General features: G+C 37.3%; 1 protein-coding gene across 11 annotated transcripts in view; it reads left to right on the forward strand.

Moving 5' to 3' along the window:
* Positions 1 to 13,332, forward strand: part of MGAT4D (MGAT4 family member D) — a 61,016-nt gene that overhangs the window by 28,286 nt on the left and 19,398 nt on the right. For 10 of the 11 annotated variants that reach the window (XR_005789716.1, XR_005789732.1, XR_005789733.1 and 7 more), the window contains 4 exons: positions 327 to 460; positions 3,824 to 3,870; positions 10,164 to 10,277; positions 12,397 to 12,472. Coding sequence is in view for 7 of the 11 variants with exons in the window: in XM_040473420.1 (XP_040329354.1) it covers positions 327 to 460; positions 3,824 to 3,870; positions 10,164 to 10,277; positions 12,397 to 12,472 (371 nt within the window). In the remaining 4 variants the exon portion in view is untranslated. The remainder of the gene's footprint in view (positions 1 to 326; positions 461 to 3,823; positions 3,871 to 10,163; positions 10,278 to 12,396; positions 12,473 to 13,332) is intronic. The other variant, XM_040473440.1, reaches the window with a different exon arrangement.

The following is a 13,332-nucleotide window of genomic DNA, read 5'->3' on the forward strand; positions in this document are numbered from 1 at the left end:
TTGTATCCAGTTAGGTAAAAGCTATAATAAACAGAGAGTGGTTACTTTTATTTTTCACTACACTGAAACCCTCCAACATGAGAAAATCTTGGAGACTACTTAATGCATTTACTAAGAATCCATTGCAAATTGGAATTTGCTTAAGCACAAAATGAACTTTGTAATAAAAATTAATAGTAGTTTGGATTATTTTTGTAATACAGTTTCAGACACTCTTTTTTGACCATACAACTAACCCAAGCATAGTGATAAGTATAGACATTAATGATAAATTATGTTTTTTCTCTGTGGTTCAAAATGATGATTCCATGCACCTATGTCTGCAGTCTCTTTTGCGCTGGGTATTTCCACTGTTAGCAGAGGAAATCAAAGTTACCTGAAGCAAACCCTGAATTCTGTTGTCTCCAGGATGACTCTCTCAGAAGAGAAGGACTCTGTGGTGATTGTCTCGGTGGCAGATGTACGTATGAAAAATAAGTAGCTCTCCAAATACCCTTCCTCCACGGTAATCACTGTATAGTTTCAGATGTTTTTCTCAAATTTAAAAAAGCAATTCATAGATGCCAGTTTTGGATAGCAGACAATGTATTTGAAACTTGTTTGGCACTACTGAGAAAGAATTAAATATGTCAACCTAAAAAGAAAAGATAATGGTTACATGCAGAGAAATAAGATTGCATTGTTAAATATGTTACTAGGATCCCTGTGTACTATATGGTACAGAAATTATATTTATAAACAGAACATCAAAATTGAAGCTACAGTAGAAAACAAAAACAAAAACAAAAACCCTGCCCAGCCCAATAAAAGGTTGGCATATGAATCAAGAGGTAATTTCTGTTAAATTAAGTAACAATAACTACCATGAATATTGAAGCACTCCTTTCTGTATCTCAAGGATTGTGGGCCATTTTTATATACCTTATTTGTAGCCTGCATTACATCCTTGTAAAATAGGTATAGCTCTCCTGATTTTACAGGTGAAAAATCCGGGGCTTTATAGAAAGTAAGTAACTTGCCCAGTAATTAATACAGCAGATTCAAGTCTATGTCTAATAGATTCTCTATCTTGCCTCTAATGCCATGTAAAACTATAAAGCACTGCGTAAATATTAATACCATAAAACCTTTTGGAGGGGAATTTGGGAGTTTGTGTTAGATTTAAAATGTCTGTATCCTTTGTCTCAGAAATCTCAATTCTGGGAAGTTATCCTAAGGAGATAATTAGGAAGAATTCCAAAATAATAAAAATATGACAGTATGTGACAGTATCTATAGTCGTTCAGAACACAGACTCGATCTAGATTTCTCTGCTTCCTGGCTTGTGAACTTGAACAAGTTCCTTCACTTCTCTATGCTTCACTTTCTTTCTCTGAAAACAGGCATCATAATATTACCTATGTCATAGTGTTGTTTTGTCAATTAAATTAGCTACTGTATTTAAAGTATTTGGAATGATGCATGACACATAGTAAGTGTTCAATAAGTAATTGTTTCAAGGATTTTCAGTGCACAATTGCTTTTAAAAGCATAATATTGGAAACCACCAAAAATGTCTATCAATAAGAGGCTGGCTAAATACTTGTCTACAGTGTGATAATCTGCAGTGCAATTGTAACCATTGAAAAGAGAATGAATATCTATATGCGCTGACATGAAATTATGTCCCTATCATACTGTTGAGTGGGAAAAAAGTTGTTAAGCATCTCATTTAACATAATGTTATCTATGTAAAATGCGATAGAAGGAAGGAAAGAAGTAAAACAAGATATACAGATAGATGAAATGTATAAAGAAAAAAAAATGAGCAAACCTTGGAATAATGGTCTCCAAAATATAAATAATGTTTATCTCTGGATAGTAGGAGATGTAGGGATCCTTTGTCCTTTCTTTTGAATTTTCTATAATAAACATGTCTTTGAATGCAGAAAAAAACTCAAAATAAGCAATAGAAGAACTAATAGGAAAATATAAGTAAAAGATTAAATAGTCATTCTGTCCAAGTTTAGTTTCTTAATATTGGAAGAATATACATAATCTCCAAAATGTTTTGCCACATTTCTGTATATTATATATTACAATCTTCATTTCTTTGCTGCTGACACATGCACATATGCTTTTATAAAATGTTTAGACCAATGATAAAATATTAGGGACAGATTTTAAAATGGAATGTAGAATGTTTAAGAAGTGTAACTTTAGTACTATGTTTAAAAAGTAATATGTTTCAGGGAACCTGGGTGGCTCAGTCAGTTTAGCATCTAACTTTTTATCTCAGTTCAGGTCTTGATCTCGGGGTCATGGGTTCAAGCCCCTTGTTGGGCTCCACGCTGGGCATGGAGCCTACTTAAAAAAAATAAGTAATATGTTTCAGTATGTAACAAATAGCTGGTGATTCAGTGTATGGTTATCTTACAAACCTTAAGTACTGTCATAGAGTTATCTGTATCATGACAGATATATATTTTTTAATGTTTATGTATTTTGAGAGAGAGAGGGAGAGGAAGAGTGCGCGCGGGGAAGGGCAGAAAGAGAGGGAGAAAGAGAATCCGAAGCAGGCATCATGCCCAGCAGGGCTTGATCTCAGGCATCCCGAGTTCATGACCTGGATGGAAATCAAGAGTCATGCTCAACTGACTGAGCCACCCAGGTGTTCCTTATGACAGATATTTTTAAGTAAACAATCTGACTATATACATTTCAGGGTACTCAGATTTGACAATACAATTGTCATCATTCAGACATTTTTCAGAATTTTGTTTTGAGAGTGCTTGTGGCCCTGAAGCAATATCATTTAAATGCCATCACTTTTGTAAAAAAAAAAAAAAAAAATGCCATCTGAGAATAAACTACCGAAAGATATTTACAAATGAGTCTGCCATCTAATCTAGCGCAGCATTTGATGAAGAGTAGGCAAATAAGGTTTGTTAATGGGCAAAAATTTGGGAATTAGGCTGAGTAATACTGTCTGGAAAACTGTGGTATAATATTGAGGTACATTTAGTACCATATAATACTCACAAAATGAAGACATCTTCAAAAAGAGCAGTTCTTAGGGGCACCTGGGTGGCTCACTTGGTTAAGCGTCCAATTCTTGATCTCAGCTCAGGTCATGATCTCATGGGTTCTTTAGAATGAGCCCCACATCGGGCTCTGACAGCACAGAGTTTGCTTGGGAATCTCTCTCTCCTTTCTCTACCGTTGCTCACACATGCGTGTGTGTTCTCTCTCTCTCTCTCTCTCTCTCTCTCTCTCTCTCTCAAAATAAATAAACTTAAATTTTTTTTTAAACTTCTTTTTAATGTTTAAATTTCAGGTGGGGGGAGACCCAGAGAGAGAAGGAGACACAGAATGTGAAGCAGGCTCCAGGCTCTGAGCTGTCAGCACAGAACCCGACATGGGGCTCAAACTCACGAACCACAAGATCATGACCTGAACTGAAGTTAGATGCTTAACCGACTGAGCCACCCGATGTGCCTCTAAAAATTTTTTTTTTAAAAAGAGCAGTTCTTAGAAATAAGCCATCCCATTTTTAGGACAAAACTGTTTTAGATACATAGGTTTTTGCATACAAATTTTTAAGTGCAAATAATGTATAGTGATATTTTGTATTGTGACAAAGGAAGAATGAAATATTTTAAGTATTCCAGTCAGGTCTTTTAGACACAAGGATATTTTAAATTCTTTTATAGAAAGTGAAAAAATAAAAAAATTCTTAGGACACAATGACATTCCACACATAAACTAGATTTACATGTAGCAAACGTATCAGTAAAACTATGAAGCATGCTTAATTTCAGTAAAATATTTTTCTCATTTTTAGAGAAATGAAGATTATTTAAAATCTGTTGTGGACATGATTACAAAAAGGTGAGTACTGTCTGATAAGCTTAAAAATAGCTGTTCTTTCATTTTTTTCTTTTATTTTTTCTGCCCAATTATTTTATTAGTAATCATATTCTTCTTGATGAGTGTAGCTGTGTAGATGGAACTACTTAGAACTAAAGGTAGTTCTAAGCTGTGATGAAGTATAGCTTACAACTTTCCCCAATTTTGTAGGTTATCTGCCTCATAAAATCCATCTTTTTTTTTTTTTTTAACATTTTTTATTTTTATTTTTGGGACAGAGAGAGACAGAGCATGAACGGGGGAGGGGCAGAGAGAGAGGGAGACACAGAATCGGAAACAGGCTCCAGGCTCCGACCCATCAGCCCAGAGCCTGTCGCGGGGCTCGAACTCACGGACCGCGAGATCGTGACCTGGCTGAAGTCGGACGCTTAACCGACTGCGCCACCCAGGCGCCCCAAAATCCATCTTTTTCATGTTATGATTGTTATATCTATTCTCCCTGAAATCCACTTCTTCTGAGAGAAGCCTACTAGATTATTTTTTAAGCGATCTTGTGTTCCTTACCGTATGAAGTTACACTCTCCGCCTCTGCTTATGATCTCCTACTGGACGCAGCCCAGGAGGAGCAAGCACATGCTGACGAATGTATATGAGGTGATTCATCCAGCAAGACCCTATGGAATTGGTCCCAGCCTGTTAGATGTTTATGTTCACGTGGGTGATACAACTGGTAAAAAACAAATCACAACAAGGAAGCTGGTGTTTCGCATTGGTATGGGGAGAGCAATATGAGAACATGTAGAGGAGGAAGTATTTTATTCTGCCTGCAAGATACCAAGAAGGTCCTTCCTGAGAAGTAAGTAACGGGCTGAGTCTAAAGGTGTGAGCAGATCTTCTTCAGGTAGATCCAAAGAGAAAGGGAATGCCTGGCAAAGAGAATTGCTTGAGAAGGCAGCAAGGCCAAACAGGAGTATGCTAGAGTTTTGGAAATATAAGTATATCCTGAGGTGTGGATATTTGGGCTTGAGGAAGAAGTATCAGTGGGAGTTAAGGCTGGCTGTAATAAGATCATGAGGAGTCTTGGATACCATGCTAAGGAATATGCACTTGATTCCACAGCCCAGAGTTGCAAAACATGGCCTTCCAGCTGAATCTGGCTACTAGACGTGTTTGGCTTAGACAGCAAAGTGTTCTGTGGTTTTTTGTTTGTTTGTTTCCTCACCAAATAGCTCAAGGGGATGAGGCAAAGTTATTTTAGTCAAAAGAATTCCAGCTAAGAAGTGTAGAATGAATAGAATTAGAAAATCACCATTTTGAAAACAACTGAGTCAGGCATGTCATTAAGTGATGGGGAGCTTTACAAGGAAGGTGTACTAGCCAGCATCCAAACAGGAAAACCTTTGGTAATTCAGATAGAATTTGATACAAAGAATTGGTCAAAAAGTGTTTACAGGGGCTGAGAGAACCAAAGAGAGAAGAAAGGAAATGGGAGAAGCATGAAGGGAGACAGGAGTATATATACCGCAGGATCTGATGTTGGGCTGCATCTGCTGCTGTGTTGTTGAAAGAGCCATGATCGCAGGTTTGAGCTGTGCCGCCTTGCTCGGCTGGGATCTCCAGTTCTCCGTTGCTTCCTGCTACTCTATCCTGCTGCTGCTGTGGCCTTCACCAGATCCTGAAAGTAGGAAGGATATCTTCCTTGTTGACTGCCTTCCAGTCTCTTGATAACTGCCTCCCATGGGCAGAACCTATGTGGAAGGTGTCTAGCAAGGGGGCCTGGGATTGTGGCGTGCAGGAACCCTCCCCCTATAATACCTGGGAGAACAGAAGTGTGAGAATGGGGGCTGAGGGCACATGGGCAATCCGCAGGAGGGGGTCAAGTGCCCCCACCTGAACCTGTGATCAGTCACAGCACCCCTGGAAGTGAGACAGCGAGACATTTTGTGCCTTCTGTTGTGATGTAAATGAAATACACCATGAAACAACTCTAGGAAATTATTGCCCACCACTCTCCAAAGTATAACACAACACAAACAAAATACAACATCTACTTTAAATCCAAGTTTGGCGTCTACACAGTGAACAGAGGAAGCAGTCTGGAGTAGCCACCAGAATGAGGACGGAGGACATTCTGTAAGACAGGTGACCCCGTTCTTTCAACAAGACTTGTTTGAGAACAAGAAGAAAGAGAAACTGAAATGATCGGTCTGGGTAGTAAATTTAGAAAAGAAGTAAGAGGTAACAGATTACAACCAGGGGATCTTATGTGGATGTTTATTTGAACACTCCACCTCCCCCACTGAATACTCGTCAGACTACTGGGGACATGTGAGTTATCAGCTGAATATTATGTGATATTACATAACTATTCTTAGTCTTGTAAGGTGTGATAATGGCATGCAGTTATATGAATAAATGCCCTTTTTTGATTTTGACACTGAAGAATTTAAGGGTAAGAAATTATATCCAGGATTTGTTTTAAAAAACTTCAACAACAAAAAGTGGGCTGTATAGATGAAACAAGTGTGGTAAAAAAAAATAATGGTTGTTGAAATCAGATGATTTGGGATTCGTTGTATTCCCACTTTTGTGTGTGTGTGTGGTAATTTTCATAATAAAAGTTTAAATAATTGAATTAGACTGTTTTCAACAAGCTCGATGGATGGGGAGTAAAGTTAAACACAGCAGCCTGAGGGAAAACTTGTGTTAGGGGAGGTCTGGAGATGGGGACTCTGGGAGTGGTTTTATATGTGATCTCATCCATGGGAGGAAGCTGATGGACAAGGTCTAGGGGCAGTGGATACCAGGCACATGTGGAAGGAGTTTTAGGCAGGACTAAGCTACAATAAGGGGGAAAACAATAAGAATAGGTGAAGGAGCAGAAAAAAATAGTTTGAGAAAGGAGGGTGAAACTAAAGAATTCCATCCTTAAAGGCTATTCCCTGTGAAAGAAAAATAGTATGTTGAGAATGAGGGATTTATTGGCAGTGAGCTTGAACTGGAGAATGGTAGTGAAGCCTCGAAGTAGATGTTGTGTGTGGAGGAAGATAGAGCTGGGCAAGATTAATGAAAACACCCATATATGTCTGTTTTTTCCCAAAAAAGATTTCCCAGGAGAAAAGTTGCCTCATACTTGAAATGTTCTCCTAATCCAGGATATGCTCTCTTGGTTGCTTTACTCTGCATAATAATCCACTATTTGGAGAATACACATTAGCCTGAAATGACTTCAGTCTATACTAGGTTGGTCCTTATAAGGGAGTCTTAATAGGATCCGTTACAAAGAAGGTAGAGGTTTATAAACAATTCCTGGGGATGTCTTTGCATAATTGCAAAACTTTTGAAGATGACTTTAAAAAAGAATTCTAGTATATGGTTACTTGTGGAGATCACAAAAATATTACTTGATGTATAGGGATACTTACGTTTTGTTATAAAATGTACAAAGACAATGTCACTGGTATTTTAGCTAGGCTTGAAGATCATGTGTATCAGAGAACTGTATTAGATGATTCAAAAAGTTTCGCATGATGATAAGGATATTAATGTTAACAATACAGCATAAAGGGTTGGGATGCAATTTTATTTTTTGTGAGACTAGAATAAAACTATAATTTAAATTTTTAATGTAGACTCATAACTTCTCATTTATATGCCTACATTTTTCTGTATTTAATTTAGCTCAAAACCCTCTTTCTAGGTCTTCTTATTGGGGTTAATGAGAGATTGCTCTATATGTTATTGACCCTAAATTTGAGACTATATAGTAATTGTTAAAGGACCCAACTAAGGTTATATAAAACCTTATATGAAACGGTATGTAGCTATGTGCTTTATATAAAAATGTAAAGCTGTATGGTTTCCATACTTTTATGACTGTAAGGTAAAATTATTCATTTATAATGGCAACAACATACAATTATACTATTTTCTCTAGTCATTGGCAATTCGCAATTCTGGTATCATTATCTCCAGGACTTTTGATGCTATCCGTAACCTAATAAGCTAGAAAAGGTTTAAAGAATCCTAGAAAGATGTCACCACACAAGATTCAAGGGTCTTGCTTAAGACAGACTGAAAAAAAAATGAGCCTGGAATCTTTCTCTTTATCAGTAATGGGAAATTATACCGTCAAGATAGAAATTATTTGTAACTGGGCCTTTGTTGTTTTGAGACTTTGCGTGAAATTTTCTAGAGGACAAAATTTATAAGCTTCTGCAATCCTATTTCTTGATGATTGTATATGCTGCAACTTAATGTTATTTTCATGTACCTCTGCTATTCTAAATTGTTGTACAAAGTTACGCAATTTTACTTTTTTAAAATGTAGGTTTTGTGTTACTAATTTTTACCCCAAAGCAAGCAGAATTCCTCATTCTTTTCTTTGATCCAGCATTTTCTACTCTCCAAGGAACATACTAAAATTAGTGTTTAAAAATCTTTCCAGTTGATACACCATAAAATCAGAGGATTCAGGAAGACTTTCATCTCCTGCACTTCCCCATTTACACTCCCACCTAAATAAATAATAAGTCTTCCACTGATGCGTAGAGCCTCGTTAGAATCGAGTTACCTGTAGAACAGTTCTTTCCCTGGAAGGGAGTGTATCGCTATGCTAGGTTTACAGATGAGGAAACTGAAGGTTAGAGCAAGTAAATGGCTGGTTAAAGTTTGTAAGTGATGGAAGCAAAATTAGCAGAGACCCTTTTCTGGGTTCAAACCCCACATTCTCGGTAGCACATGCTGCCACCCCATGCTCATGATACACACCAATTTCAAAAATTTGGAAACCATTTTAAAAGCAAACAAAAGGAATAAAATTGTCTGCATTCTAATGTCATAAGAAGGCGACACAAGCACTGTGATCAGGCACCAACAGACTTTGGAAGAAGGGGTGAGATGATGATGTGCCTTTGTTATTTGTGTAACGGTATGTGGGCTGAAGAGCCCGAAGCAAGTTTGTACTTTATGGAATTATTCGCGGTGAATATAGCATGATGACTCAAATTCCAACAGTGTTGTTGAGGAAGACGTGTTATCAATACATGGTAACTGAGATTCATCCGTATTGGAATTATGCAAAGTGAGAACTGCCTATTTTGCACATAATTGAGATTGTGCATGTAAAACTCTGCCCTGCTTTTTCACCTATTAGTAAAAAACAAACATTTTCTTGAGACTTTAACATTTTAATAAATAATGTAATGCCTAAACATAAATCCCACTTAAAGTCATATTCTCTCTAAAGGAAAATCATTCAAAATGTTCTACCTGGTGTCCCATCCTTTACCTCGATGGTGGAAGATTTGTATAACAGCTTTTGTGAGCCATGTGTTGTGCATTTTAATGATGGTCTATAAATATTAACTTAGAATTTTTTTTAATTTTCAATTTTCTTCAATTTTAATATATATTTTTATTTTATTTAAATCCAACATACATTGTATGTTAGTTAACATATGGTGTGATGATAGTTTCAGGAGTAGAATTTAATGATTCGGCGCTTAACTTTTAACACTCAGTGCTCATCCCAACAAGGGCCTTCCCCAAAACCCATCATCCATTTATCCCATCCCTCCACTCAACAAAATAAAGATTATGAAAAGCATACATAGTCATCCAATGAGTGTGGACAAGAGTCACCCTTAATCCTTGCTTGCTGTGACGAATCTATAGTTTCAGGAGCCATAGTGCTGTTATCCAGTAGGAATCTTATTAAGCTCAAAAGTATGCATTTTTTTATTTTTTAAGCTTATTTATTTACTGAAAGAGAGAGAGAGAGAGAGAAGAGATGGGGGAAGGGACAGAGAAAGATGGAGAGAAAGAATCCTAAGCAGGCCGTGTGCTGTCAACTCAGAGCCTGACGCAGGGCTCAAACTCACAAACTGTGAGATCGTGACCTGAGCCCAAACTAAGAGTCAAACGCTTTACTGAATGAGCCACCCAGGTCCCCCAAAACTATGCATTTTTAAAAATCACCTAATGTTCTAGGCTAACTCACTAGTTTCATTATTTTGAATCTTTTAGGGTATATATATGGTTGTAAACTTGCAAAAATTTAAAGTGCCTATAATTTTTATGAAAATAAATTAATTTTATATTATATATTTTAACTTTTTGTTATATGGTGCACTAATTTATAAAAGAAATACTTTAGCTAAAAGTATTAGTTTCATAATGTGGATATCATGTATCAACCTGTGAAATAATTGGAATAAAAATATTACATGGACGTGCATGAAGACATTCTTTTTAAGTATTTGTTCACTTGGTAAATCAAATATTCAATTACAAACTTCCACTTCTGTTTACAGATTCAAAAGGCAGCTGAAGTCTGGATCCTTGGAAGTCATTTCAATACCTGCCTTTTTTTATCCAAACATGTTACATGTCAAGCAGTCAACTGAGGACTCAGGAAAATTAGAGAGGTATCAGGGCACCCGGGTGGCTCAGTCGGTTAAGTGTCTGACTTCAGCTCAGGTCATGATCTAACAGTCTGTGAGATCAAGCCCTGCGTTGGGCTCTGTGCTGACAGCTCAGAGCCTGGAGCCTGCTTCGGATTCTGTGTCTCCCTCTCTCTCTCTGTCCCTCCTCCATTCACACTCGGTCTTTCTCTCAAAAATAAGTAAACATTAAAAAAAATTAGGTGTGATGTATTAGAAGACAGTATTCTCAAATAACAAACTTCATCGGATGTACTGTTGGAACCAGCATCTAATAGATCCCATTTCACAGTCAGTTCTTACAAGAATGACTATGTGCGTCCCTGCCCAGTCTGCGTCCAGCGACGTCAGGTTGGTAGCATGAAATCAGCGATGGTAGGAGCAATTACACTACGGAAATGGGCAGAAGCCACAAATCGTGGTTCATCCCCACCCCACTCCCCAGAAATCATTTACCACCAGCACTGGATTATCAGTGTTCACATGTTCAGCTGATAATTAGCAAGGGCATAAGGATGGGGGAAAAAAGCCTGGGGTTATAAATTATTACACGTGCCTTCTAATTCCAGCTTTTCTGTTTGTTGGTCATTCTGGCAATTTAGCCTTTGTTTTCTTAGCTTCTTCCACTTTCTGGCGTGTATAATAAAATCTACGTTGTATATTTGGAAAAATCATGGTGAGAATAAAATATGATAGTATTTGTGAACGAATTTTGAACAATTGAAGGTTTGTATGTGTACAAAGGAACACTACTGTTTGATTATAAATGCGGAAGGTATTATAAGAAATGTAGTAATTCGGTGCCTCAAAACTTAATAGAGTAAAAGAAATGCCAGAATTCAGAGAAAACATCTTATCCCAGGAAACTCATTTAGCTCTGTTTTGTTTTATAATAATAAATGGTATGTCAGAATCTGGAAATCTCTTAAGGATTTTGTTTTAATTAAGTAGTCAGTTTTTAGAGTCCTAAAGCTGGGAGGCATTCTAGATCCTGTTTTTCCTTCTGCCCTTTATGTCTCTGTCATTTCTTCTTTAAAAAAAAAAATCTCTCTTGGAGCGCCTGGGTGGCTCAGTCAGTTGAGTGTCCCGACTTCAGCTAAGGTCATGATCTCACAGTTGGTGAGTTCGAGCCCTGCATCTGTCTCGCTGTTGTCAGCGTGGAGCCTGCTTTAGATATTGTTTCCCTCTCTCTCTGCCCCTCTCCTGCTCACACTCTGTCTTTCAAAAATGAATAAACATTTATTTAAAAAAAAATCTTTCTCTGCATCATCCCTCTCCTTCCCATTCCTCTCCTCTGGACCATTCCTCTGCTCTGGACCATTCCTCTGCTTCAGGCGATTAATGATCTATTTGCTTTCCCTAAGCCTCACCTAGCCTGTCTTCCAATTTATTCTCCATCGTCTAGACAGAAGAATCATAGGAGATCAGGTGCAAAGTTTCCTTCATGATCTGGTCTCTTCCCACCTTACCATCGTCAGCTTCTTTTCCATCCATTCTTAGTGCTGTAGATCTGAGGTGGCAGGCTCTCTCACATGCTTCATTGTCTTTGCGATACTGGTCCTCTCACTGAATGCCCTGCTCCCTGCTCCACCCGCCCTGTCTTATGTTACATCATCATTGCCAACGTCTTTGTATATCACTTATCTAATCATTCTGATCTTATTATTTTTCCATATTTTCATAGAAGATTATGAAACCCAGAAGGGCGAGAGGTGCATTGTGTATTGTTCTTTGTATCTTAAGGAACTGGCCTTGCATCTAGCTTAGTGTTAAATTAGAATCAAGTTTCTTCTTACTTTTATTTGAACGAGACCTAAGATGAGAAAGGATATTAACTTTCTTGTACAGATCAAAAATTAACTGACCAAAACGTAAAATTAATAGATTATGCTTATTCTAGTTTAGCAATGGCAGGTATCGGCCACTAAATGAAGATGGGAACCTTGTTGATGTAACTTTTCAGTGTAACACTCAATTTCACTTACTGTAGACAGTACTCCATGTTAGCAAAGAGCTAAACAAAGTTTGTGTTTAATTACTGGTGTGCTTATAAATAATTATGTAATAATGACAAATATTAACAGATTTTATTATTTATCTTTAGTTGGCGCATCAAACAAGTACTGGATTTTTGTTTTTTGATGCTTTATGCGCAACCAAAGGCCATGTATTATTTACAGGTAAGACCTTGGTATATATATGTATAATTTAAAGTGGAAGTATTATGTTCTCCTTCCTTCCTGTTTGTATTCCTCCACCTTACTTTGTATTCAGAAAATAAGAAAATGCCAAAGAAAATGCCAAAAGGAAGTTGAAAGTTGATTTGAACTAAGTCTTCTAGCGGGGTTTACTATTAACAGAGGAAATCATAGTTACCTGAAGCAAACTGAAAAGAACTTCTCAAATTAGAAAAAAATAGAAATTATGCTCCCTACATTTCTCTCACCGCAAATTTATTACATTAAACAAACATTTTGAACACTTAATATACGCCATTGGTACCCTACATTGTCTCCTCTTGTATTTTATGTTCTACCCACTTCTACAGTGCCTTACTGTATTTCTTAAATAAATAAACTGTATATAGTTTGGATCCCCTGAATTCTGGCATATTGTTAAATAAAGAGTTTTATGTTTCAGCCGTGAGTATATACTTCACTATATGTGACAATGTGCAGTTGTAAGAAGAGTTTGTAAGATACCACTGGAGATGAGAGAAACGTTAGAAAAAAGCCTGAAGCAAGGTGTTTCTCTTTTTTTTTTTTTTTAATTTTTTTTTCAACGTTTTTATTTATTTTTGGGACAGAGAGAGAGGGAGACACAGAATCGGAAACAGGCTCCAGGCTCTGAGCCATCAGCCCAGAGCCTGACGCGGGGCTCCAACTCCCGGACCGCGAGATAGTGACCTGGCTGAAGTCGGACGCTTAACCGACTGCGCCACCCAGGCGCCCCAAGGTGTTTCTCTTTTACAGGAAGAAAAAAAAAAGAGCCTTTTGATTTCTGGTTAACAAAAACATGAGATCCGCCCAATGTATTCTTC

Source organism: Herpailurus yagouaroundi, unplaced genomic scaffold (assembly GCF_014898765.1).
Source record: "Herpailurus yagouaroundi ecotype Mexico unplaced genomic scaffold, PumYag 28, whole genome shotgun sequence".
Taxonomy (NCBI): domain Eukaryota; kingdom Metazoa; phylum Chordata; class Mammalia; order Carnivora; family Felidae; genus Herpailurus; species Herpailurus yagouaroundi.